We start from the raw sequence: 27,329 nt of genomic DNA on the forward strand, positions 1-27,329 counted from the left end.
ATTAGTTTAGTTGCCCTTCTCTGCACTCTCTGGGACATCTTTTAATATAAAAATGTACTTTACTAGCTTTAGATATTGCAGCTTGGCATTGCATGCTGTTATTAAGTCTAATATCTACCAGAACCCCCAGATCCTATTCCATTTCTGACTCCCCCAAATGTATTCCCCCTAGACAGTAAAAAGTATGCATGTTGTTAGCCCCCAAGTGCATAACTTTACATTTATCTATATTAAATGCCATTACCCACTTGGCTGCCCAATCAAACAGTACATCCACATCTGCTTGTAGATTATAGACATCCTGTATGGACTTAGATCCATTGCATAGTTGCTGTCATCTGCAAACACAGAATTGGTACATTTAATCCCAAACTCTATATAATTTATAAGAATGTTAAACAGTAAAGGTCCCAACACTGAACCCTGGGGTACACCACTAATTACCTTAGACCATTCAGAGTATAAATCAATAATCCAACTCTCTAGATGTGGTCTTTAAGCCAGTTCTCTATGCATTTACAGATTGACTTTTACCCCAGTTACCAACCCAGAGCCATCCTTTAAGGGGCGGGTTTGCCTTACTTTAATTTGGGGGGTTGCCTTACTTTCCTTTGCAATCTGTCTTTCATTTTGAAGTTTTGCACATTTCATCTCTTTTTTACATCTTTTGTCATATTCTTTATAGTATTCAAACGATGAAGGTGTTCTTTCATTTTATTACTTTTGAAATACCTTTTTCTTGTTTCTTATGGCTTTTTTAACATCTCTGTGAGCCACATATGTTTTAATTTTAGCCTCTTAAACTTATTACCCATTGTAATATATTTTGTTTCAATCAGTTTTATTAAGTTTTCAGAGAAAAAAAAAATAACAACAGGTAAACATAACAAAAAGAATTAGATAAACAACACATACATCATGTCAAACATAACATTGTAGGCTTCGAATTAACAGACATATAGTGCCAGGAAGCTGCATATACCCAAAAAATATGACAAAAAACAGAACAGTTCTAAAGGGATCATATAACACATATTAACCTGTACAAAAACAGCTACATATCTGCTAGCAGAAGCGTACGGCATAAGGTGTAAACCAATATTCTTAAACAACAGATAAAATAAAAGCGAAGACAGACACATATAACAAAGCAGCCCAGGGGAGAAGGGGGGGATGGGAGGGAGGGGGAATGTCAGACGATACAAAAATAAAAGAGATATATATTAACCCTCAAAACCGGGGTTGTGTTCCAACTTGTATGGAATGGGGGAGAGTCTTTAAACCAGTCCCAAATGTACCAGGTAATTCTAAATTGTTCCAGTCGATTATCATCCTCCGCGACCAACATTTCCATATGACGGATTTTTTCGTTCTTTTTTAAGTTCGGAAACCCAATTGGCTATAGAAGGAGCAGCAGATTGCTTCCACAATCTCGGAATAGTAGCTCTTGCTGCCGTAAAAAAATGATGTAGGACCCCACCTTTGATGGTTTTGAGCGAACCCGGAACCATGGATAAAACAGCTATATTGAGAGTATTGGTTATGGTGAGCTCTACAGGTTAAGGCCAACTTATGCGTTAGGGTAAATGATTTTTCCCAATCATCCGCAGTTATGAGTCCAGTCAATTCCCTCTCCCAATATCTAGTGTATAAAGGTGCAGAGGGCTCAGAGTCCTGAGCAATTAGCTCGTACAACCTGGACACAACATGGGAGGGGCGGTCAGGCGAGCCAACCAACTGCTCGAAAGCTGTTAAACTTCTATATAGAAATAAGTCAGTAAATGAAGCTACAAATGATGACAGTTGCCTGTATGAAAGCCAAGAAAGCAACTTGCTTCTGTTTGGGAGATCCAGGGAGGCTAGTGGGGGAACCCGACCATTATGTATTATACTCCTAAGATGACGACTGTCCGAGGCGGACCACGATAAAAATGATAAGGTTCGCATTGCCGGAGGGAACGTTGGATTATCTAATAGCGGTGTCATGGGTCCTGGGTTCGTCGACAATTTGCCCGCTCTGAGGAGGATATCCCAATTATGTAATAAATCTAATGTCAGTGGGAGTAGAGGGTGGGCCGGTTGTAGCGACGACCGGTCCACCCATGGCAGGGACCGGAGGCTAACTGGAGATAGGCAATCTTCCAGCTGTACCCATTCCTTCATCTCCCTGTTGTGAAACCAGTCTATCAAACGCACTAAAACCGATGCCCTATAATAAGAAATAACATCCGGGGCCCCTGCACCTCCTCTACTTTTGGCCCTGGACAGGGTACTAAATGCCAGTCTAGGGCGTTTCTGTTGCCATATAAATTTTAAAAATAACCTATGAATTTTACGAAGATATGTAGTTGGCAAGAATATAAGGGCTGATTGAAAAAGATATAACAGTCTGGGGAGTATATCCATCTTGAGAGTGTTTATACGGGCGAACCAGGAGAGAGGCAAGGAATCATATTTCTGAAGGTCAGATTGAAGTTTACTGTACATTGAGGAATAATTAAGGGAGAACAATTTGGGGGGATCCGATGGGACCAATATACCCAGATATTTAATGGCATCAGAACAAATCCGGGAAGGTATCGTGATATGAGGGGATGTTATATATATCAAGAGGTAATCTGCGTATCAAGAAATTTTATATTGTGTATCACCCACCTGGATCCCTTTTACATTTGGATTGTGGCGCAAGGCCACAGCCAAATGTTCCATAATTAAGGCATAAAGTAAGGGGGAGAGAGGGCACCCCTGCCTCGTGCCATTTTTAATTTGAAAAGAATTGGAGAGAGTGCCATTAACCCGCACCTGAGTTCTGGGTGAAGAGTACAATGCTGCGATTCTAGAAACCATGCAGGGGCCCAGGCCCACCTGGCGTAACGCCGAGTACATAAACTGCCAACTAACCCTGTCAAAGGCTTTTTCAGCGTCTATTGACAGTAAGCACGCAGGGATGCCTGTGGATTTAGCGAACTGGGTCAGCAGAAAAGTCTTAATAGTATTATCCCTGGCTTCCTTTCCATAAATAAACCCAGTTTGATCCTTATGGATCAATGATGGCATATGTGGGGACAACCTGTTGGCAATCAACTTGGAAAAAATTTTTGCATCCACATTAATTAATGATATGGGTCTATAATTAGAGCAAACCGTATGGTCTTTGGCAGGCTTGGGAAGAACCGTAATATGCGCTTCCAAGCTTTGTAAGGGGAACGGCGTATCGGCAGAAACGGAAGAAAACACTTTGGTCATGAAGGGGACAAGATTAGAAGCGTGAAGCTTATAGAACCATGGAGTGAATCCATCTGGACCCGGGCTTTTTCCGGTTGGGGTGGCCTGCAGGGCAGCAGATACCTCCTCCTCCGTAAACGGGGATTCCAATTGAGAAATCACCTCAGAATTTAAAGTTGGAAGGGCTTTTTTAGTTAAGTATTCCCGTAGAGAGGAAGGAGTAGCTGGAGCAGGGCGTAGTTAATAGAGCTCCGCATAGTATTTATAAAAAGTTTGCAGAATCTCTTTGGGGATAGATGTCAGCCTGCCATCAGGAGTGCGTATGGACGTGATATATGTGGTGGATGTGCGCGGGTGGAGGCCCCTCACCAGTAGTCTGACACATTTATTCCCATATTGGTAGATCAATTTACGGAAACGATCCCTGTGGCGTTGGTGAGCCAAGTCGTACAGTTTCAAGAGATGGGTTCTAGCAGCTGTCAATTCTAAAAATACAGCAGGGGCCATGTTTTGTTTATGCAGGCGTTCCAGAGAGCGGATTTTATCGGATGTACAGGCTATATCCTGTGCTCTGATCTTTTTAAGCCTAGTGCCTTGTTGTATTAGAACCCCTCGAACTACCGCTTTCATAGCTTCCCATTGCATAGGAAGGGGAGTGGGGTCCAAGGGGTGATCTCCAATAAAATTGGTTATCGCATCGAGAACCGCTTTTGCACAGAGAGAGTCTTTAAACAAAGAGTCATTGCATCTCCATGTCCATGCTCTAGGGCCCATATGGGGAACCTGAAATGAGAGGGACACTGAAGAATGGTGGGACCAGGGGCAGGACTCTATAGAACCAATAGGACACCAATCAAGTATGGAATGGCTCGCCAGGATATAATCTATGTGAGAATACATATTGTGCGGGTGGGAGAAAAAGGTATAATCTTTGGTAGTGGGGTGCAGAATGCGCCACATATCCATTAGTCTAAAATCGTGCAATTTAGAACAAAAGGAGTTCAATTTGGAATACGAGATCAGGGTTTTCCCTGATGAAGGATCTATGCGGGGATCCAAAACACAATTAAAGTCCCCGCCCCCAATGATAGATCCCTCTGCAAACCCTTTCAGTGACTCCAAATTTTGAGAAAGGGCCGTTGTGGGTTGGTGATTGGGAGCATAAAAAGAAGCCAATGTAAATTTCTTATCCCAGAGAGTAAATTTTTAAAAACAAATACCTGCCCTGAGAATCAGAGCGAGAATCTAGTATCTGTACTGGTAACGATTTATGAAAAGCTATAGAAACTCCCTTAGTTCTAGATTCAGGATTGGAGCTATGATACCACAGGGGATAGTAGCGATCGCGGGGAGAGGGAAGTCTAGTGGAATGAAAGTGGGTCTCCTGGAGGAGTAAGATATTCACCCGAGCTTTGTGTTGGGCATATAACAATTGAGAGCGCTTGTTCGATCTATTTAAACCCTTCGCATTAAGGGTACGAATTTTCAAGACATTTGCTGGGGTATGTACCGAGGACATTAAGGGGAAGGGGCACGGGAAGGGACACCAGACGGGCGAGGCGGGCTAAAACCTCGTCCGTGGGGTGAAAAAACTAAAGCGGGACCCCAAAGGTCCCAAGTCACTGCCTAAGAGGGCAGAGGGCCTATGTGGGGAAGTGTCTGCAAGCGGCGGGGGAAGGCAAACAAGCAATCAGAAACAAACATGTGGATCCCGCCTGGGGGAACCTGCAAAACCATAAATAATGTATAAAGTAAGAACAAACTCTTAGCATTTGCCCAATATACTAAACAATTAGAGACAACATCCCAGGTCCCATAATAGAGCCAACTAGGGAGGCGAGAGCAGTATAGCTCCTGCGCCCCCCAGTGGGCCCCAAACATAAACAACCATAGGATCTAGAGGGCATTCAAGAATCGCAATCTAACTAACAGCAGAATCTGCAACAATAGACACTAGAGAAGTAACGCTCAACATAACTACCAGTATGGAAGAGTCCCACCGTGGAGGAAAAACGCCTTGCACAGGATCGGGTGTAGTCCGATTATGCTAGGCAGCATAGGCAAGGCTCCAATCAGAGGCGGATTGTTCACAAGATCGGATGAAGTCCGGTTATGCTTGGCAGCATAGGCAAGGCTCCAATAAGCTATCCAATTATCAGCAGAATCTGCAACAATATACACTTGATAAATATCACTCAATATAGCTACCAATATATGGAAAGTCCCACCGTGAAGGAGAAATGTCTTCCACAAAAAACATAAAGTCTCCCTTCAAAGTAGGCCGCGCTCTCGGCCAGGCACAGCATACGATAGAGTAGGTGGACATCAAAAGTAGTCCGGTGATACTTGGTAGCACAGGAATAGCAAGGCTCCATTCAAAATCGGATGGTTCTCTCGGTCAGGCACAGCCGGTGGTAAAACAAGTTGAGGTCAGAAGATATTCCAGTGGTGTTGAGTAGCCCAAGAACATAGAAAAAATTAGGATGGCAGATAAAAAAAAAATTCCAGGAACAATGTTGAAGGCAACCTGATATGCAAAAAAAAAAAAAAAAACAAAAAAAAAACAAAAAGAAAGATTTTGATGGCAGGTAGAAATTCCAAGCATAGTTCTCCCCAGAGGTTTTTAGCCGGTTGCTCCGCCCGGCTGATTTGAATACCCCGCCCAGCTCTCGGCAGCTCTCATCCTCGGATGCACGGATCTCAGTGAAGCTGCTCTGTGCTCTGTGTCCTCCTGTGCAGCCTTCATGTGAAGGAGACATATACTAACGGGGCAGGCATTACAAAGTTGTAACAAATAATTGGGAGAAGGTAGAACACTGAAAAAATAAGAGGTTACTGATTGCCCATGGCATAAACGACTGGGAGCACTAAATTTGCCGTGTTTTGCCAGCTATAGCTTCCTACCACCCGGCTGAAAAAAATTTCTGGGGAGAACACTGCCAAGGATAAGGCTAGAGATGTCGCGAAATCCAAGAAAAATCGTCGGCGAAGCCGGTGCAACTGGCTATGTTGTGGAAGGAGGTGGAGGTGATGAATGACCCGTGGAGGTGCTAGGAGAACTATCAGGTGGAAGTCGTGGAAGAGCTTGTAATGGCGCTAGTTTGAGGAGAAGTGAAGCCGCTGTAGGCCATTCAGGTAATAGGATATCAGGAAGACGCAGAGCTCGTACAATATGAGGCAGATCCGATGGCTCGCGAAGAACAAGAGTTGTACTTCCCGTTCAGATAATAAGATGAAAGGGAAATCTCCATCTATAAGGAATGTTCCGTTCACGAAGAGCTGTTAAAAGCGGTTTAAGAGCCCTGCGGAGATCCAGAGTATGTTTAGAGAGGTCAGGCAGCAATTGTATCTGTGCCCCAGCGTATTCAATATTGGTGGATTCTCTAGCTTTTTTCTCTAGCTTTGGTTCTAAAAAAGTGAATCCGACAGATAACATCTCTAGGGCGTTGCGGATTTGTACTGCGTGGACCCAGGGTTCTATGTATCCGATCTATCTCTATATCCACATCAGATGGGATAGCAAGAAGCTTAGCAAATATAGAGTAGGCCGCCGTGAGCAATTCTGAATTCGGTACAGTTTCAGGTAGACCCTTATGCGTATGTTATTCCGCCTGTTGCGGTTTTCAGCATGATCATGCAACAAATACAACATATTAATTTGGGCCTCGTGGCTTTCCAATATATCCGCATGTGATACTACTTGTGAAGAAAGGTCAGCACATTGGGATTGTAGAGCTGTGGTAGCCCTTGTAACTTGTTGTACGGATTGACGCAAGGCATTAAATTCTGCCTTGCAGCTCGCTTCCAAACGCCCTATACTGTACTCTAAATCCTGCCTGGTAGGTAAGGCACGGAGATGGGCCTTCCAGTCCCACTCCTCCTCGGTATTCAAATTTGCTGGGCTATGACTCAAGGAACCTGCTAAAGAAGGTGACATACAGGGGCTAAGGATGGGGGATTCAGGCTGTACCTCTGATGGTGGGGTGTCAGAGTCATTTGACCCCTGTGCTGCCGGATCCTGCTGCAATTCGGCCCCTTGTTGTGCGCTCCGCGCCGATGGTGCCTGTCCGTCGGGCGCCTTCAAAAATTTAGCCCCCGGCTTTGGAGCCTTGTTTCGGTAGAAGAAGCTGGTAATGAGGAGGAATCGCCCCCTCCAGAGCGTCCCTTTTGTGCCCCCTTGATCTTGGGACCCATCCTGCCGAAGAAAAAGGTGCTGCTGCGCTGACACAGAAGGATTACCCCAGGCCGAACACGGAGCTCTGGATGTGAGCGTCCTACTCCGCCGCCATCAGGACACGCCCCCCCATTGTAATATATTTTATAGTGTGCTTTTGTAGAACAGACTTGAAACATTCTAATTTCTGTCCTGTGTTCTTTGAGGCCAATATTGTCTCCCAGTCCAAGTCACAGAGAGCCGTCCCTAATAATGGAAAATTTGCGGAGACTGCACATGCACCGCTACTGAGGGGAAGCAAGTTCCCGGGGCTCCTGCTTACCACCGCTAACATCTCAGCTACAGCCGCCTACACACACTGCCTCTTTACTAGGATAGGTAGGAAGACGCATGCTTCCACCCTGCACCCGGGGGTAAAACAAGAGCCTCGAGCAATGGATGCTTTTCTCGCCCGCACTGGCAAAGCCCCTTCCTACCCTCGGGGAAGGGAGATAGCAGCCAAGATGGTGCCGAATCCGACCACGTGGCATGTGCAGGACAGCACAGTGAGTACTGAGCCAACTGCTCCTGCACACAGAGAAGACAGGGAAGCTGCAAAGAGGGCACTGGCAACATCCTCTCCTGAACTGTTCTCAAGCCAACGTTCAGCCTCCATCCCGACCAGGCATTACTAGGGAGGATCTGGAGGCAAGCATACAGTTTATAGAGCACACAGTTAACAATGCAATAGCAACTCAAAAGCAAGACCTGGGAGAGAGGATTGTAGCAGTGGAAGCTACTGTTCCTCTAATCAGCAAAGATTAGTTCTAAATGAACACTCTCTGCTACTCCAATGTTTGATTTTTTAACAAGACGACCGGGAAAACCGCAATAGGCGCAACAACCTGGGAATACGCGGGCTCCCAGACTCTGTGGAAGCCGCAGATCTACAAATGGCGGTTGTCCGCATATTTTTTTTATTAATTTTTATTTTTTAAATAATTTTATTTGGATCCAATCTTTATCCAAAAATCTCTGTGTTATTGTGGAGACAAAGGAGCGGATTTGATGGTACAAAAAACCTCCCTTTCCATAAAAGGGTAAGAAGACACTGCAGCTGCGTTGGAAATGGGCTTTCTGGTCAGATTATGAGTGAAAGATTTAACCATCAGTTGTCGTATCACCCGTCTCTCCTCAACCGTTCTACCCTGGATTACCAATGTTAGATCGGAAGGTAAAGGGTAGAGTGACTATTGGAAAAATCCTCTTATCTAGTGCCACGCTTGCCAGCCTGAGTATAAAAGTGGCTTTGTTATAACCTCAGCTGGGAACAGCTCCCTGTGCAGATGTAGCATATATTTAAGAGCGCATTTCGGGAACATTTGCTTCTCCAAAAACGTGTCAGCATACTCATTTGTATCATGTAGCCAATCCCTAAGGAAATCTCATAAGAGCAGCCCAATTATACAATTCTACATTGGGAAAATTTTGCCCTCCATTCTTAACAGATTGGTGCATAATATACATGCTTACCCATGCTCTCTTGCTTTCCCAAACAAAAAAACAAAATAATCTATATAATTCTTTGAGATCTGGTTGGCGAAGCAGGATTGGTAACATTTGAATAGTGTACAAAATCATCTTAATCAGGCTCACTCTGCCCAGAAAGGAGAGTAAATGAGGACCATTTGTGTAATTGAGTCTTAACAACTGTCACAGATAACAAGGAGGGGAGGGAAAAAGAAAGGTTATACTCAGGACTAGGCCTCCAATGGCTAGGGAAAAGGGAATGGTCTCCCCTTGCAGACACCCTAACCTAGCCAGTGGTTCACTTCATTTTTCCTCCAAGATTAAGCCATATTTTGAATTATGTAAGTTTGATAATTATAATTATTTCTACTTTATATATATTTGGTAATTCTATGATTTGATCCATTACTCACATATGATCTATGTATGTAGCATATTTTTCTAAAAGCCAGTTTTATCTGTTTCTATTTCACTAAATTATTATACTATTGGTGTTATTCTCTAATAATTCTACTATTTGAACAAAATTGAATGAAATATATGATTTTTGTAATGTTGAACACTGCAGTGTATTGAACCCCTACATTTATGTTTGTAAATTTAGATCACCTGAACCCCGTATGTATACATTGAGAACTTTTTATTGACCTATCACTACCCCTGAGGAAGCCCACTATGGCGAAACATGTAGGGTACTACGGTCGATATGATGGGGTTCATACCTACTTAACCATTGTATGGTGATGTATATTTGTTTAATATTAGCTGAAACCTGTATAGTGCCACAGCAGGCCTAAACAAAACTTTGTATGTATCGCAAGAAACTATTGTGACATACAGATAAAAGGTTGTAATTGTTTTTTTTTTTAACTCTGTGTGAAAATTGATCAAATCCTGTAGAGATCATAAGGGAATATTATGATTTATGGGTAAAAAGGATATAATTCTTTCATAATTTTGTATGTGAACTTGTACTACAAATTTTATTTTCTATATTTGTGCCGAAAACTCCATCTTCTCTGTCTTTTATTTAATTACTAATAATAAATTTTATTTGTGGATCCTGGAATCTTACACAAATAGGAAATGCTCCGCAGGATCAACAGAAAAAGTAAAGGAGGCTTTGACAGGCACACAATGGAGTAAGCACTCTCAGCCCTCTGTACACTGTCAGCTCTCTAAGCCTTTTATCTGGAGAGAGAGTATGGCATCTATGTCCTTGATTTACTTCAATACAGACCTTGAACCTAAGTGCCTGACTGATGACAAGAAAACTTTCTGGCAAGATAGCCGTAGTTCCTGCCACCCAGCTGCAGCACAGACTTTGACAAGACAAAACACTTGGATCCCATTACCTCATCCCCAGCTACAATGAAACAGTGTGTGATTTTGCCTACATCATTGGGAGTAATACTTTATGGTACACTACTTTATTACTAGACTGATATGACCTTCTCTTGGAAATTGACTGCATCAACAGGGCTCTAAGTGCACCTAGGACTGAACATCCCACCTACTCATAAATTCTCACTTTTTTTTTTAAGAATCAAATAAGCAGTAATGCAGGCTGCAAAATCCCTCTTATATATGGAACTTGAAGGCTACTCTATCAAAATCTTTTCTAATATCTCACCAGTAACCATACAGACACAGAGATTACGCAAATCTATAATCTAGGCTATTCTTGGAACATCAAGTACAGATGGGCCTTTTTAAATTTTGTTTAAAATACAAGGGTAAAATAATTTTTGCAGAAGGGGAGAAGTCCTTCTCCTAACCTTGCATGGGGGACAAGAGCTCCACTTTCACTTCCTATAGGAGACGATTTCCTGATCTTCCAAAAACAGATGCAACCTTTTTCTGAATTGCAGTGTTATTTAATTGCTGTTTGTTCCTTTTCATCTAGAGTTCCACATTTCCTTGGATATCACCTCCTTGGTTTGACCACCTTTGGTCCTCCACTAATTATTGTTGGGGAGTCCTGTTGACTTGTTTGTTGTTTTAACTGGACATATTTCATCTATGATCCACCTTTTGGGACGTGACATAAATGTGTTTTGCAAATTTTCAGCAATTTTATTTTTTTTACATGCATCTATGGCATACTGAACAACATTTATAAAAATATCACAAGTTTCAAAAGCTTTTATTGGAAAAAAAATTCAAATTTTTTGAAAATAGTATTTACAATTTTGCTCTTCCTCTTTTGGGTATGTTCAAACCTGCTTCTAAAAACTGTGACAGCTAACTGCTCATGAATGCCTACTTTGCACAACTAGGCATCCAGGATCGTTTTCAGGCAAAACACGCTTGCATTTGCAAATGCCTCTACAGGCATTTATAACACATTTTTTCTGGCTTTTTAAATACCTGAAAAAGCTGCTTTTTTCCATTACCTGGCTTTACAAACGCCTATAAATACTTATAAATGTCTGCAGCAAAAGCTCATAAAAGCCTGCACAAGGGTTTATGGGCAAAACTGACCCTAGAAGCTGCATGCAGCTTCTGAACAACTGTTTGTAAATGCTTAAAGATTGCAAATGTCTGCACATAAAACAGAACTTTTTGTTTACATTTAAACTTTTTTTACAAGGTAATTTCAAGCATGTCCATGCTGTAAAAATGCTTTAAAAAGCCTCGAAAAATGGAGATCCTAACTCGCAATTCGCTTAGTAGTTCTGGATATCAGCCTCTATGCCAAATCATTACTGATAGTGATCGATTTTTGACTGGTTAGTGGATTTGATTTTAGGATTTTAAGGCTTCTGCTTGTCCACAGGTTCTAAATAGGATTTAGATCTGTAGTTTCCTAGCCACAGCTTCAAAATTTCAATGTGATTATCTCTGAGCCACTTCTTAATCACTTTTTTGCCATGTGGTGCTTCATCATGCTGGAAAATACACATCATCACTGAATTTTGTTTGGGTTATTGGGAAAAGATTCCCTTGAAGGATGCTTTGACCATTCTTTATTCATGCCAGTGGACAGAATTGTGATTCCACTCCCTTGAATTAGAAGCATGCCTCCACGTGCTCTGCACTGGTGGCAACACTGGTATGCACAGCTGACTGCTCAGAAGGAGATTTTCAAACAAATAATGGTCATTAAAACACAGTCACCTGTTTTATTGAAGGATTTCAATGACAACAGGAAAACAAAGATGATGTCTGGTTTACCATGTCAGTGTAAATACCCTTGTATGTCTGCGGACTTTTGCCCGCAGAGACATAGAATCCCCGGACCGCGCTCTTGCAGTGCTGTCTGGGGTGCTGAGATGGATGGAGAACTTCAGAAGAAGGGGCCACCAGGCACAAGCCGGGCCCTTATCCACTGCAGCATAAGTGCAGTGCCTAAAACCCTTGGCGCATGTGCAGTACACTTCCACAAGGACGCCAAAAAAAAGAATCAAAGTGCAATAGCCCAGTACATCTCTTTTAATTCGGTATCCCTACCTTCACAGCTTTGACCAGAACCCCCTTTTTTTTTTTTCTTCATGCAAATCTAACCCGCATTTCCGTATTACCAGGACTTTGTCAGAGCCATAGTGCACCTGAGATTGGGGCTGTCGACCTCTGGGCCTTAAGAATGGACAAAATCTTCTCTATTCTTTCCCCTATCTGGTTTATATGTTCTATCACACTTCTGTAAGGGTTGCCTCCTGCCCCCAAGTCTCTCTGGCAATGTTTAAGAAACCTCTCAAATGTTGGTTGTAGGATAACTCAAAAGGGAAGATTTTTTTTTTAAAAGGGTGTTGCACAAAACATAAAAGCAAAATAAAGAAAAAACAAGTTTTTCTTGAAATTCAGGAGATTTTTGATAGTTTCAAACCTTTTTTGTTGTGAATATAGTAAGAACCCCCCCCCCAAAAGATAAAATTAGGTTGGTGCATTAGGAGCGGATGGTGGTGACACCGTCACTGACACTGTGCTAACCCCAGTGCATCACCCAGTTGCACAACGTACTAGCACTGAGCCGGGGGATCTGCCCTGGGATTCCCCCCTCTCCCCCTCCCCTCCCTTTCTCTCCTACGTCATCTGATGGGCGGACTCCTATGGGATGTCCCCCAATCAGATGTCTTCTGTGCACGCCAACCTCGCTGGGCGACGTGCACATGGTGAGGGGAACTTTCGGAACGCTGACGCATTAGTCCATTCATATATGTGCAGCTTCAGGAGACTCTCCTGTCATTCGGCTTCCCTTCCTTTGACTGCAGCGGCGGCTCATACTGCTGGCAACTCTGAGACACATCCAGGGGTAAGCCACTAAACAAACAAACCTAAACAATGGCATAATATACTATGGTACGGAATAAATAGGATTTCATTGCAATACTTTACCCACTAAAGGGTCAATAGTGGATATAAAGCATATTACTTACATAATTTTGAATATCTACCTATCATTATGATATTTAATCTTTATAGACCTATCATTAAGAAAATCTGTAAGAAACCCCTATACAAAAGGAGAGCGTGCTTTTTCACACAAGCTGGAGAGAATCACTTTTTTATTTTACTCCACAAATTGACACAAGTAAGGATAACGTAAGTTTGTTATCATACTTTTAGGACATTTTACTCATTTTTCCTAATAAAATCACCTATTATTATGGGTTTATTGATATCCCTACAAAAATATGCATATTTACATAAGGAAAAAGCAGTATGTGGATAACCAGTAAAGATATTTCTGAATCAAGGAGACTGAACATATTGTACATACAGGATATTCTTTTTGATCCTTGATGTACCATATGAAATTAATTACTAAGACAATTGATTATTGTAACCTTGGATAGTATATTCTAATGAAAGCAACTCAATCATCACTAAACGTATGACAATTATTTAAATACCAATATACTATTGTAACATATGTCTATTAAATAGTTAGATGTATTCAAGAAACAGTGCTTTGAACTCCAATATACGTAGCATCACCCTTGAGGAAGCCTAGATTGGGCGAAACGCGTCGGGTTAACAAAGCTGAGGTATAAAAAATACTTTTATGTTACATGTTCTATGCACTTTAGGTAGTTGATTGGTGTCGAGTATAGGAGGTACATAACCTTAATAAGTGAGAAAGTACCTCTTTAACTGTACTGTGGATGTTAATGAAAATGTTTGGGTAACTAACCTCAATGGATGAGGTAGTACCTTACAAATTTGTATTGCTGTTATCATATCTGTTTTATTATACACTAGATAATGTATTAATGAGTTTTGTTGAATACACCAAAAATTGTTGCCAATAAACCCTGTCTTTGGACCATATTTATTTTGATATTCAAGTTTTTACTTGATTTGGAAGGGATGCCCACACTTTTATGTAAAGTAAAAATGTTGGGTTTAAAATCAATTTGTAGAACAGTTTTCAATATTTAAATCAGGAGCAGACAAATAACAAAATGCAAGTAGGCAAATAACTAATATCCTATGTGCTTACTTATTAAGATTAGTTAACAGGGGTCTGTTTCAGTTCCACACTGATCTACTGATTTACACTGATGAAAACAGCAGAACTCTAATGTTTAGTTATACCTGTTTCTGAGCTAAAGAAAAGTTCAAAGACGAAAAAAATGATTTAGAAAAATGTCAGTTTTGATACAATGTATATTTCTCTATACAAATCTCTCCATTGTATTATAAATTAGTATAAGCAAATAAATGTGATTTTATTGTATTGTCTATATTACCTACTGGGAATCATTGTGGATACCACAATTATTTCTGAAATTACTTTTATGTTTTTTTAATCAGCTTTTCAATTAAAAAAAAGCTGTATTATTGAGCCAAACACCTTGAACTGTATGGAACACTAAGGAAATGTGTTGGCAGCAAGGTTGCTAAGCAGCACAGAGTCCACAGGTGTAGTGCTATCAAATTACAGACGGAAGACGGTCACCTTTTTATTATTATGTCCCCATTAGGTAAATTCACCCTTCTATCAGTCCTGGTAACCACTATCACAGAAACAGAATAAGGAAAACTAACATTTTTCAATGGAGACATCTGTTCCTATGGCAACTGCCTAAAATGGGATTAGTCACTTTGGAAAGTTTTCTTATTTTTTTTGTATCTTCAGAAGAACAAAGGCTAATCTCGATAAGAGGTTGTAGACACCAAACAATACCCTAATAGGTGCCTACTATGCATTACAGTCAGGGCTGTGGAGTCGGTAGATAAATCCTTCAACTCCGACTCTCTCCGACTCCTCGGTTTCTGGTACCCCCGACTCCTACTCCTCTGTATTTACAGGGTTTCTCAATTTATCTTCATACTTTTGCATTCAAACTTCACAAAAAAATTTAGACACCCTAGTTATTCATAAATCAATAAATTATAAAATTAAATATAACAATATTTTTACCATAAAAGTTTTTCTCAAGAAACAGTAATAAAAATATATTAAAATTAATGATTTGTGAATTATTATTGTTTTTTTTTCTTTATGTAATTTTAAAGTTAAATATCTTTTTTTCAGGGGTTTATATTAAAATTTAAGATAATAATATTATTCATCCTTTCATCTTCAAAGTTATTAGCTTAATATTTATTATTTCACTTCCCCTTTTGGCCAGAGAATTACCTAATGCAGAACGTCAGAGTGGTAGACAGTTATCTGAATGGAAGTGATGCCTTCCAGATAGCAATGGTTTTGGGTTCTAACTGTACAACCATAACCAAAATTATTAAGAATTATTATTATAAATCTGATCTGATCAGGGGCGTGGCCTGAACATGATGTCGGACAGATTAATCGTTTCAGAGCTCCATGTGCTCCTCCGTTCCTCACCCGATACTCACCCCACTAGCCATTGAACGATCATCTGGAGGAAAGGCAGGAATGTGCCTGTGAAGAAACAGGCTGCAGGATCGATTAGGTCATTCCTTGCAGCTGAGATGGATTCCCCAGTGAGAAGCCCAGCAGCAGGTCCTCCCTCTGAAGCATCGCAGAGCAAGCAGGGTGAGCAGGATCATAGCGGTGGAGAGATACAGCATGATTATCCTCCCTTGCTGAATCCTTTAGAGTTGGAGTTGTTATCCCCAAGTTCTTTGAAGGATTATGTATGTACTTTACCCTCTAAGGAGGATATATCTGCTATGTTTGTGGACATGAAAAAGAGTCTTAAAATGGAGGTCGCTTCTCTGCGCTCTGATCTATCGACCACACTCTGACCAGGGTGGAGGAGGCTGAAAATAGGTTGGCATGAAAAGGCCATAAGAGAGCTCCAAGAGGTGAAACAAAAATCAGCAAAAATCCATCGCAATATTTATTATCAACTAGAATATGCTGAAAATAGAGGAAAGAGAAATAATCTTAGGGTTAGAGGTTTACCTGAAGCTACAGGCCTTGACCAATTGCAATATACAATAAGGGGCTTATTTAATCAAATTATGGGTTTCCCTCCTACAGCTCCACTCCGGTTTGATAGTGTGTAGAGGGTTCCCAGAGCAAAAGCTGCCCGTTCTGATTCCTATCAAGATTTTATCTGTAATAGGTAAAATCGCTATTCAAGAGAAGCTCAAGGCTTCCCCTACATTCTTATTAAATTTGATGGGGCTGTTATTACTATATACCCCCACCTGGCTAAAGCTACGCTGGATAGGCACAGGGTGTTATGTCCTCTGTTGGCAGTATTAAGAGAAGCTGGTATACAGTATCGGTGGGGATTCCCTGCATGTTTAACTGCTAAGAAGGATGGATGATTGTATATGCTGCGCTTTCCGGAAGATCTTGAAGCATTTTGTGGTGGTTTGGGAATAGTAAAACCCTTACTTTCAGGATAACGAGAGCTGGACTGTGTTGACTCTACACTTTTACATCAAGTATCATGGCAGAAGAATCAGGGTAAACGGTCTCGTCAATGAAGAGAGGCCACAGCACCCCAATTATCTGTGGATTAATAATAATATTTTTTGATCATTAGGTCTATATGTTAATGTATTTTTATAAATGATGGGTTGCTTGAAAAAGAGTAATTCAGTATAAAGGAGTGGGTAGCAGGGTGAGGTTTTATATGTTACTGGGTAGGAAGAGTAAAGAGGGAAAGAAAAAAGGAAATATATATATATATTTTTTTTGTAATACCTGCTGTTATATGGGCCAATTAATGGCATGATTTTCAGTTATGCAATTGTGGGCTTTTTATGTTTTTTTCCTAGCCCTGCAGGAATTCCTGCTTTTTGTGTATCATGCTTATAGCATTGGGTAAATGTGGTTTTGATAAAAAATTTTTGGTGTGTTATATGTTGACTGTATGTGTGTTTGTCTTTTAAAAGGAATGTCATAATGCTGTAGTATAATGTAGGGAGGGGTCTCTATTTCCTTCTTTTTAAATTTTTCTACATGGCCTCTAATCATATATCTTTGATTTCCTATGTGAAGGGACTCCACTTTGCTACTAAGAGACATCAGGTTTTAGAGGAATTACATTCCCTGTGGGGGAATATTAACTTTTTACAGGAAACACATCTGCCATTTCATTAAAATGACAGACTGTTCTGTTGATATTACCCCCAGTGATTTTATGGTTTCTCACAATCTGGGAGATCAAGGGGAGTTGCAATTGGTTTTCACAGGGGTGTTCAATTTAATCTGATTCATTCACTATCTGATTCAAATAGGAGGTTTTTATTTCTCAAAGGAAAGTTGTTTGATCAAACTTGCACTCTGGCAAACATTTATTGTCCTAATAAACATCAAATACAATTTCTTCTGGGCACTTTGAGTAGATTGAGAGATTTCCAAGAGGGGTTTTTAGTGGTAGCACTTTTTTTTTTTAGTGGTAGAGTATTTTAATGTGGTATTGGAACCCCTGCTCGATACCTCCACTGGTAAATCATGTTTACCATTTAAACAAATCTGTAAGTTAAAGAGATTGTTACAAACTAAGCAATTGAAAGATGTGTGGCGTATATTGCAACCAAGTGATATTTTACTTTTTAATCCTCAGTGCATGACAAATATGAATGCATTGATATGATTTTTGTTGAGCATTTTCATTTGGATAAACCTAGTGGAGCAAACATTATGCCTTGTACCATATCCGACCATGCTGCAGTGAAGTTACTATGAGCCTGGGCTTGATAGCACCCCCCTCATTTAGATGGCATTTGAATTACTCCCTTTTGAGGGACAATACTATTGAGACTAATATCACCAATGAGTTGAGTAATTTCTTTAACCTTCTGGGCGGTTCATTTCTGTCCGGATTTATGTGTCTAAAAGCGTTGTTTTTCACGAAAAAATTTTTTACTGAATAATATAATAGTATGAGTATGAAAAAGTTTGAAACACAAAGTCATGTCAAAATAAAAAATTAAATGAATAAAAAAAATATATTTTTTTAAAGTTTTGTACATAAAAAAAAAAAAGTAATATACTCATACTATATTATACTGTAAAATAAATGTTCATGAAAACAATGTACTGCTTTTACACATATAAGTTCACTGTATTGCATTCAATACAGTTATTTTGTATTGAATGCAATACAAATAGATTTGAATTTTCCACCACGCCCCGCCGGCAACGTCCTTGCGCTCCTTATGAGTCGTCGCTTTGTTGGAGAGGATGTGGAAGTCCAGGTACATTGTCACATATATGGTGGCAATGACCAGTGATTGAGAGGTACTGGAGAGTAGTTGTTTAAATGATTGGAATAATAACTGGGTCCATAGTGGAGTTTTCACCATGGTGTATTCTATTTCATTGCACGGATAGGCCCTAGGGTAAATTTAAATGTTCATTGGTCCCCTTACTTCTTAACGCAGCCAGCACGGATTCTGTTATATTGGAAGGATTCAAGAAAGCCACCTTTAAAAAATTGGTTTCAAATGGTGGATGAAATATGTGGATTGGAAGAAGGATATCATGATTTTAGAGATATGTCCGCAAGATTTGCAGTTATCTGGGCCCCCTGGATATTGTTTAAAGTTAATATGCAATACTTTGATATTCTTAATAAAAATTAGGAAAGTTTATGTTTTGGAGTTTCCATAGTTAGATGATCATGTTGAGAATTAGGGTAATGTAAATTTAAATGTATTAATTTATTATTGCAGCATTGTATTAGTATTAGATGGGCGAATAAGTGAGATTTAAATGTCATTCACCCCTCCCCTTTTTTTTTCCACTCACCGGGTTAATTTCATTGCAGTGGTTTGATGATAGTAATCAGCCTTAGGGTTGATAAATATAAATATTAAGAATATTTTTGCACAAGATTTGTAAGGTTTCTTCCTTGTATAGATCACAGGTATTACATATTGCATTTGATTGCGGTTTGTAATAAGTTTTGTTAATCACTTAATATAACTTGACCTATTTTGCACTTATATATTTTGATGTGTATGGTATTTTGTCAATTGTATTTGTATTGTTCTTTCTTTTTTCTACCCCCTTTGTTTATGTGGTACAATATTTGATGGATTGTTTTGTCTTTTTTTTTTTTTTTTTTTTATAAAAAATAAAATTTTTAATAATTTAAAAAAAAAGACCTATGAATTCTCTGGGAGAGTGGAAAAATTACCAAGAGGAGGTCTGACAAATTCAAAGTTGGATAAAGCCCATAAAGAGGAGTTACACAAGTTAATGTCCGAAGATTGCGGAATAAGCCTCAGGGAAATGAAGGATCAATTATTTGCCAAATTTGGAATTATTGTATCTATTTTAACAATAGATAGAGGCATTGATAAATCCAATGGTCATTAAAAGGAACTTCTTTATTTCCTGTAAGGTGCAATGAAACATTGAGATAAATGAGCAATGAGATCAAGGAATTTGTTAGCATAGCTAAGCCTTTCTTGAATAGAGTGGGAAACCCACTCTATTCAAGAAAGACTTAGCTATGCTAACAAATTCCTTGATCTCATTGCTAAGGAAGATAGAAAAAACATCTACTTTCTTGATAAAGTAGGATTTAACATTTCAATGAGAACCAAAAGGGGGAGATCTCCTATTGGGCAAAGGGTGGTGCATGTTGTGGCTGGAGTGCGTTCCAGAAATTATTCAATTTGTTGTGTTAGGAATAAAAATGGGACCCTCCACTTTATGTCCCAAGCACAAGCATTTATTCAAGAAGCATTCCTCAATTTTTTTTATTGAGGTTTGGAATGTTTTAGAAAAAAGCGTGTTCAGCATGCCATCCTAATTATGGATAATGTCACCTTTCATAAAACTAGCCAGGTCAAGAGATTGTTTGAAAGTAAGGGACATCAACTTTTATTTTTACCACCATACTCTCCATTTCCTAATCTTGTTGACAACATGTTCTCTAAATAGAAAGAAATAGTAAGAAATCATAGGCTAATTAATTTGGGTGCTTTATTAGAAAGCATCAATAGTGTATGTTTAACAATAGGCGAGCAGGATTGCTCAAATTATTATACAAAAAATATTTAGCTTTTTGCCTAAATAAGGAAAGAGGGAACAGCATTAATGATTAATAAATCATTTAATTATTACATATTTGTATTCAATGTTTCTTGAGAAAAACTATTATGGTAAAAATATTGTGTTATATTTAATTTTATTAAATTTATTGATTTATGAATAAATAGGGGGTCTACATTTTTTTGTGAAGTTTGAATGCAAAAGTGTGAAGATAAAATGACAAACCCTGTAATATGCTAATGTATTTTCCACGTTGATTGAATGAATGCAACATACACGCCATTTAACCACAGAACTACTGGGTAAGAAGCTGACACTCTACTGTATTGGCCAGTTTAAACAAAAGCCAAAAATATTAAAACTATAACGTTTTATTTATTGTTTTTATCAAGTGGCTATATAGTAGTAGCATAGCATGCATAAAAATCAGGTACAGGAACTTTACCAGTTTAAAAATAAGAACCACATTCTTTGGTCGTTTTAAAACAAAAACAAAGCTTAACAACATGAATAAAAACAAAAGCTGGAAAACCTAAAACAGTTTATATCTTAAACTTGGAATATAGTTGTAGAGTAGAATAGCTGTTAAATGCAATCCAAAACTAACTCAATGTAGTGTTGTTCTAAGAAACAGAATTGCTTCTGCTTGATACTCTTTCATAAAAGCTCTTAAATCTGACTTGATTATTTTTAGAGCTGAAAATAGTCTTTCAACACTGACTTGGGTGGGTGGCATTGCTGTTCCAGACATATACTAATAATCTCAAGATAAACAAGGATGGCTTCTTCTACAGTCAGTTTCAATGAGCGATCATACTTTTCTAGTCCTTTTAATTCTTTAAAAAACTCCTGCTGGAATCTCTTTATTTGGACATTTTCTGGTCGTTTATCCTTTACACTATGCAACGTCACTTTACTTTTGAGGTTGCATTTTGTCCAAGTAGGAATCAAAGTCTAATTCTTGATTTGAAGAGGATGATCCTGAGTTACCAGTGCTTATGACTTCATCCAGTGGTGGTGTTTCAGGTAATAATCCCTTCTTGAGAACTGCTACATCATAGAGGGCCTTTTTTGCAGTATCAGTCTGGTCATCGATCAACAAAATTCAGCTCTATGGATGAACATAAATGGCAGCTAATAAGATTTGATTATCCAGTAAGAGATTCTCTCTTTTCTTCATTGAAGATACAATGCCATCAGCTATTAACCCTCCACTTTTGTTCAGGCAATGTATCAAGCTCTTCCATTTCAAGAATTTACCAGGTGTTAAATCTTCAGATCGCAAACACTTAGAAACTAGATTTTACTTGTGCTTTTACTTGTGTCCACGGGCTTTCAATAAAACATTTTCATTGTCTAGTTCTTCAAGAAAGTCTTTTAGTTCAAGCAAATAAGTGCTTCCCCAGCATGTTGTTTGATTCAAAATGGCTCCTTTTCCTGCCCGTCTTTTCAAAATGGCATCCGTTTTAAGGGCCATGGCTGCAACAGTTACTTGCCTCAATTTGCCAATTAGAGTAGCTGCATGACAATCTTTCAATCCATCTCTTATTGCAAGTTGCAGAGTATGAACAGCATAACGCACATGTTGAATAGGAGTACGCTTAGATGCTTCTTCAACGTTATCCAGAATGTCACTATTCTCTTCGCTTTCACTTTCTCCAATATTTGCAGAACTGTCTTATTTTAATATCTGCCTGTCACTTTCTTCATTTACTTTCTTCATTTTCCCTATTGTGCTCAACATATTAGAAGCATCATCTGTCACAATACATAGGATCTGTTCCTTTTTAATTTCAAAATCTTCTAGAACATCCTCCACTAACTTCTGAAGATAGTCACTTGTGTGATGTGCCTGGGTGTCCTTTACTCCCAAGGTTCCATTGTTTTATTATTTTCATCAACAATTTTAACATTAATAGCAAAATAATTGACTCTGTGACGTGTGCATGCATCCATTTCTATGAAGACAAAATGTCCCTTCAGACCTTTTTGTAGTTTTTCCTTTTTACATTTGGCCTCTTCAATTATAGGTTTCTCTATGCTTTCTCTTTCCAGAGAAACACCAAGTTTTTTAGCGATTTCTTTATTTAGAACACAAGAAAAATCTGGGGAATTAGCTCAGTAAAAAAGGGCTCATGGTAAGCCTGAAGTTTTTTGTTTTATTATTCAGTATTTCCAACCAAGGATAACCAGGTGTCAGAAAGAGGTTACATCTGATGCAATACTCTTCTATTTCATATCCCGCTGCCATCAACTCACAACCGCAAGAGGCGTCCCCACGTGGGGACGTCACTTACCGTTTTGTGTAGACGTCCACATGGGGATGCCGCTTGCGGTTGTGTGTAGACGGCAGCGGGACATGAAATAGAAGAGTATTGCATTGGATGTAACCTCTGACACTTGGTTATCCTTGGTTAGAAAAACTGCATATTAAAACGAAAAAACTAAAGGGTTACCATAAGCAATGGAAACACTGGGGAATAAGTTGAAAGGAGGACTACTGTGCTGATTATAAATACAAATACCCTATTTTTACTGTTTAAACTATAGTCCAAAAGTGCTGCTGTCCTTGCCTGCTTTTACCTGTTTCAGGTGGGGCTTTATATGCTGCAGGAATCAGATATTTCTGTCCTCTCTTTTACTGAAGAAGCAGATTTATCCGTGAAACGCATCGAAAAACAGCAGGGTATGCCCCAAGGATTGGGTAACCGAGGAATGGAATATCTTGTTCATGTTTATTGCACATTTTTAATGTTAATGTTTTTAATGTATCTCAAATAAAGTTATGTTTTTTATATAATTGGATAACTTATTATTGTTGGCCTTAAAAGTCCTTTCTACTGAGCTAATTCCTCAGATTTTTCTTGTGTTGATAATTTTGGGATAAGGCCATATGTTAACAAAGAGGTTGGTCAAACTTAAATTGGTTCATTTTTCCATTTAGGCCTAAAAATGCTGGCTGTGAAAAGGACAGTGGTACACTATTCTTTACTACCATTTCAATAATGTGGTTTTTGAATTTTTCTGGTGTCATTGGTATGGTAACTTCAAATATAAAGAATCTGTGTGAATACAAAGTGTGTTTGGTCTCCAGTAGATTTCTGAACAATTTTTATCCCAGAAGTAGATGGAATATTTTCATTGATTTCGTTCTCATTCACAACTTCCAACACTTTAGTTGCTCATAAACAGCAGACTTTATCGTGTTTGTTGACAGACTTTTTGCCATTGTGAATGGGGTGTCGCTTTCACTAAAATATAAATATAAAATATGTTATACTAACTAGCATGTTCTTTGATTTAAATACAAACATACACATAGTCCTGCACTAATGCAACATACATACAACACAGTACTATACACACAAATATGTTATAGCCCTGCACTAAACTTAGACCTAATTTGTCCTATACAGAAAAACATGCACAAACATATATACTATACACACAACACAGAGCCCTACATTTTACTCATACACATACAACATACACACAATATGCACTATACACAAACATTCATACATTCCTGCACCATACATACAACCATACACATAGCCCTGCAGTTGTATCCAGAAACATGCACACAGCCTTCCATCATAGTACACACAAGCAGCCATGCAGTTTTAAAATAAACATGAACACTTACTGTTGAATCCAAAAAGCTGTTCCTCCATGTTCTTCTAAGCTCTTTTAGCAGACAGAGGAAGTTGAGCAGATGCTGCTGCCTTTATCTTTGTTTGCTGATCTTCTGCTGAAGACAGGGCAGTGGGATGCTCCAGGACCAGTGGGGCACTTAACCTACTTCCTACTGTTAGGTGTTGTGCAAAATTATGTTAAAGTTCACCCCTGGATGGGAGCATATATGGAGAGTGCAGACAGGACACCTGAACACACATCAGGCCATAGCACTCATCTACACATACCGTATTTTTTGCCGTATAAGACGCTCCCGAATATAAGACACACCCAATTTTAAAGGAGGACAATTTAGAAAAAAAAGATTCTGAAAGATTATTCCCCTTTTGATCACTCATGTGCCATTCATACCGGTATTCCCCTTCTGATCACTCATGTGCCATTCAAATTCCCTTTCTGATCACTTTGTGCNNNTGCCATTCAAATTCCCCTTCTGATCACTCTGTGCCATTCAAATTCCCCTTCTGATCACTCTGTGCCATTCAAATTCCCCTTCTGATCACTCTGTTGCAGTTCTTACCTTTTTTTCCACTGTACGGCAGTTAGGGCAGGGATCCGCAGGGGGCGCTGTGCCGGCTTCTTTCGCTCTGCACTGCAGCCAGGAGACACACGCTGCAGCCAGTGAGGAGAGGAGACACACGCAGGATCGGGTATCGGGTGAGTATCTTATTTTAACTATTTTATAACACATTTGTCGTGTAAGACGCACCAACTTTTCCCCCCCAGTTTTGGGGAAGAAAAAGTGCGTCTTATACGGCAAAAATACGGTATATCATTACACTTGTTTACACTCAAATGAACTTGTTAAACACATTATATCTGAAATAAAATGAAAATACTTTTTGTAATGAACATAATTCAGATTACAATAATGTAAATGTCAGGTTGTATATTAGCTCAGCTGAACTTCACACCAGTAAAAATACAACTATGCACTGGGCTTTATTCTTACGGGAAGTACCTAATTATGACTATTGTTTGTGAAATAGGACATTTGAACTTGCTGTATTTTTTTATTATAATTTAAATTTATCAGGAGTCAGAGTCCGCACATTTTTATTGACTCCAACTCCAGGTACCCAAAATTGTCCCTGACTCCTCGACTCCAAACTCTGACTCCACAGTCCTGACAATACCAATACAAAAGCCCAAATGTAAGGAATGAAATTTTGCTGAGTTGTGAAGGTAAGTTGTTTTTGTGTTTTATTTGCTATATTTTGCAGATAATTGAGTTGTGTCAAAACTAGTTATATCCTCCTTATCAGTAGGTCAATATTTTCTCCATCTTTACCTTGAGGCTCCTTACCTTGAAACATCTTGCTCAGCGAAGTTGTTAATTAAGTTTCTTGTTATTGAAAACAAAGGCCACAATAGAGAGGGAACCTGATTTGGGATCCGCAAGAAATCGCCTTAACAGTTTGGCGTCAGAAGTGGGATATTTAAAAGGACCAGGGTAAAAGGATCGGGTAAGTAGAAATTTTCTTTTCTACCTCTGCCCTCCCGTGTCCCTGTAGATATGTTACGAACCTAAGCACTGTGACAGTGTAGACTCCCTCATAAAAGGACTGGGTCCTTAGGAAGATTTGGGAAATCTTTTATTGAATTTGTGCACACTTGTGGCCTCTGTTTAATTTATAGAGTATAAGAATTTTGTTGCATGATATAGAAGTATAAGAAATATTGTATATAAGTTTGTGTACTAATCTGGTTGCCAAGGTGAGGTTGGGTCAATCCTCACTGCTGTGGTTGCCTCGGGCAAGCAGTAACGTGACCTAAGCTGCGTTTTGGTAAGCGGTCCTGGGAACAGGACGTCAGCGAGCACTGCAGCTACCAACTGAACTAACAATAACTCTGTAATAATGTCTGATATTTATACTGTAATTTATACTGCAACTATGGGATATTCCCATAAGGGGAATAACCCAGAGGAACCTAAAGACCCCTATATGAAACATGTAAAGAAACATATAAAAGTGTCCCAGAAACCTGACAACAGGGATGCCCCCTATAACCTTTTGTTAACTGTAGAGCAGGAGATTACTACTCTGACCCCTTTACATCACACCTGAAAAATGTAACGGAGAACTTAAAATGTTGCAATCCATTCCCACTGTCTGTCTCTAAATTTCATATCAGTTGTATATTGGGGATGTGCCTTTCTAATCGAGCAACATACCAACCCTGGCCATCCCAACTCCTGAACAAACAAACGTAAATGATTATCCCCTTATAACTGAAGCACACTATAAAAAGTTATGGGAAGAGTTAAACACTGAGTTTGTAAGATTACACGGAGATATGAAAATCCATGGCCACTGCATTAGCATGCAAGCAAGCAAAAGCCAGGAGAAACTGTAAGTGAATATGCTAGAGGGTTTAGGAAAGTGTGGAAGGAAGAAGCAGGTTTAGGATTAGGAGGAGATCTGAGTATAGTATTTACTCAGTCACTGAATAATGGAATGATTCCTGAACATGGGCGCACTACCAAATGATTATTGACAACTGGAGCAATTTAGATGCCCCAAACATTTTTGCCCAGTTATTGACAAAGGATGCTGCAGGATGTTTTGAGCTGCCTAAGTTGTCCGAATGTACAGGGACTCCACCACCACTATGTTAGAGATCTCTGACCAGGCTGATGAACCCAATAATCACATTAGAAGTAGGACAATTCCTGATAGACTTCTTAGTAGATACAGGAGCGACGTGTTCTGTCCCCTGATCCTGCTCAAAGCCATCTACACCTGGTGGGCCCTTTGTGGGAATAAACGTCATCACCCCTACAAGATACACACCTCATATTCCAATATGTACAGTACATGGAGAATACATTACACATCACTCATTCAAGGCATTACCTAGTTGTCCAGTTAACCTGTTAGGAAGAGACCTGATGGTATCTCTGGGAATGTCACTGGTTGTTGACCCAAAGGGAGGGATCAATGTCAATACAACCTTGCAACTGCCCTCATTAGATTTTCCAGTTCCTGACAGCACATGGTCCACCGGACCATATGACGTGGGATTCCTGGACTGCACCCCATATACAGCACTTACAAAACCAAATACACCAATATACCAAAAGCAGTAGCCTTTAACTAAAGGCAAGGAAAATTCCTTAGCACCCATGATTCAATCTTTCCTGCCAGCATGACATACTTAAGAGAACCTGCTCTCCATATAATACTCCAGTAAATCTCAGAGCAATCCAGGATCTCAGAGCAATCAATCACACCCCTAACAACGGTCATGTCAGATCTTAGTACCATCCTTACAGCAGTACCTCCCGAGACCAAATTTTTCAATGTTATTGATTTGGCCAATGTA

At 39.4% G+C, this 27,329-nt stretch overlaps 1 protein-coding gene across 8 annotated transcripts in view; it reads right to left on the reverse strand.

Moving 5' to 3' along the window:
* Positions 1 to 27,329, reverse strand: part of CYB561D1 (cytochrome b561 family member D1) — a 66,643-nt gene that overhangs the window by 18,726 nt on the left and 20,588 nt on the right. The window contains exon 3 of one of the 8 annotated variants that reach the window (XM_072423692.1): positions 249 to 338. The exons of 6 other annotated variants lie outside the window; for them this stretch is intronic. In XM_072423692.1, the coding sequence (XP_072279793.1) occupies positions 249 to 338 (90 nt within the window). Of the gene's footprint in view, positions 1 to 244; positions 339 to 27,329 lie in introns of those variants that run through there. One more of the 8 variants, XM_072423713.1, reaches the window with a different exon arrangement.

This window comes from Pyxicephalus adspersus, chromosome 1 (assembly GCF_032062135.1).
Source record: "Pyxicephalus adspersus chromosome 1, UCB_Pads_2.0, whole genome shotgun sequence".
Classification (NCBI taxonomy): domain Eukaryota; kingdom Metazoa; phylum Chordata; class Amphibia; order Anura; family Pyxicephalidae; genus Pyxicephalus; species Pyxicephalus adspersus.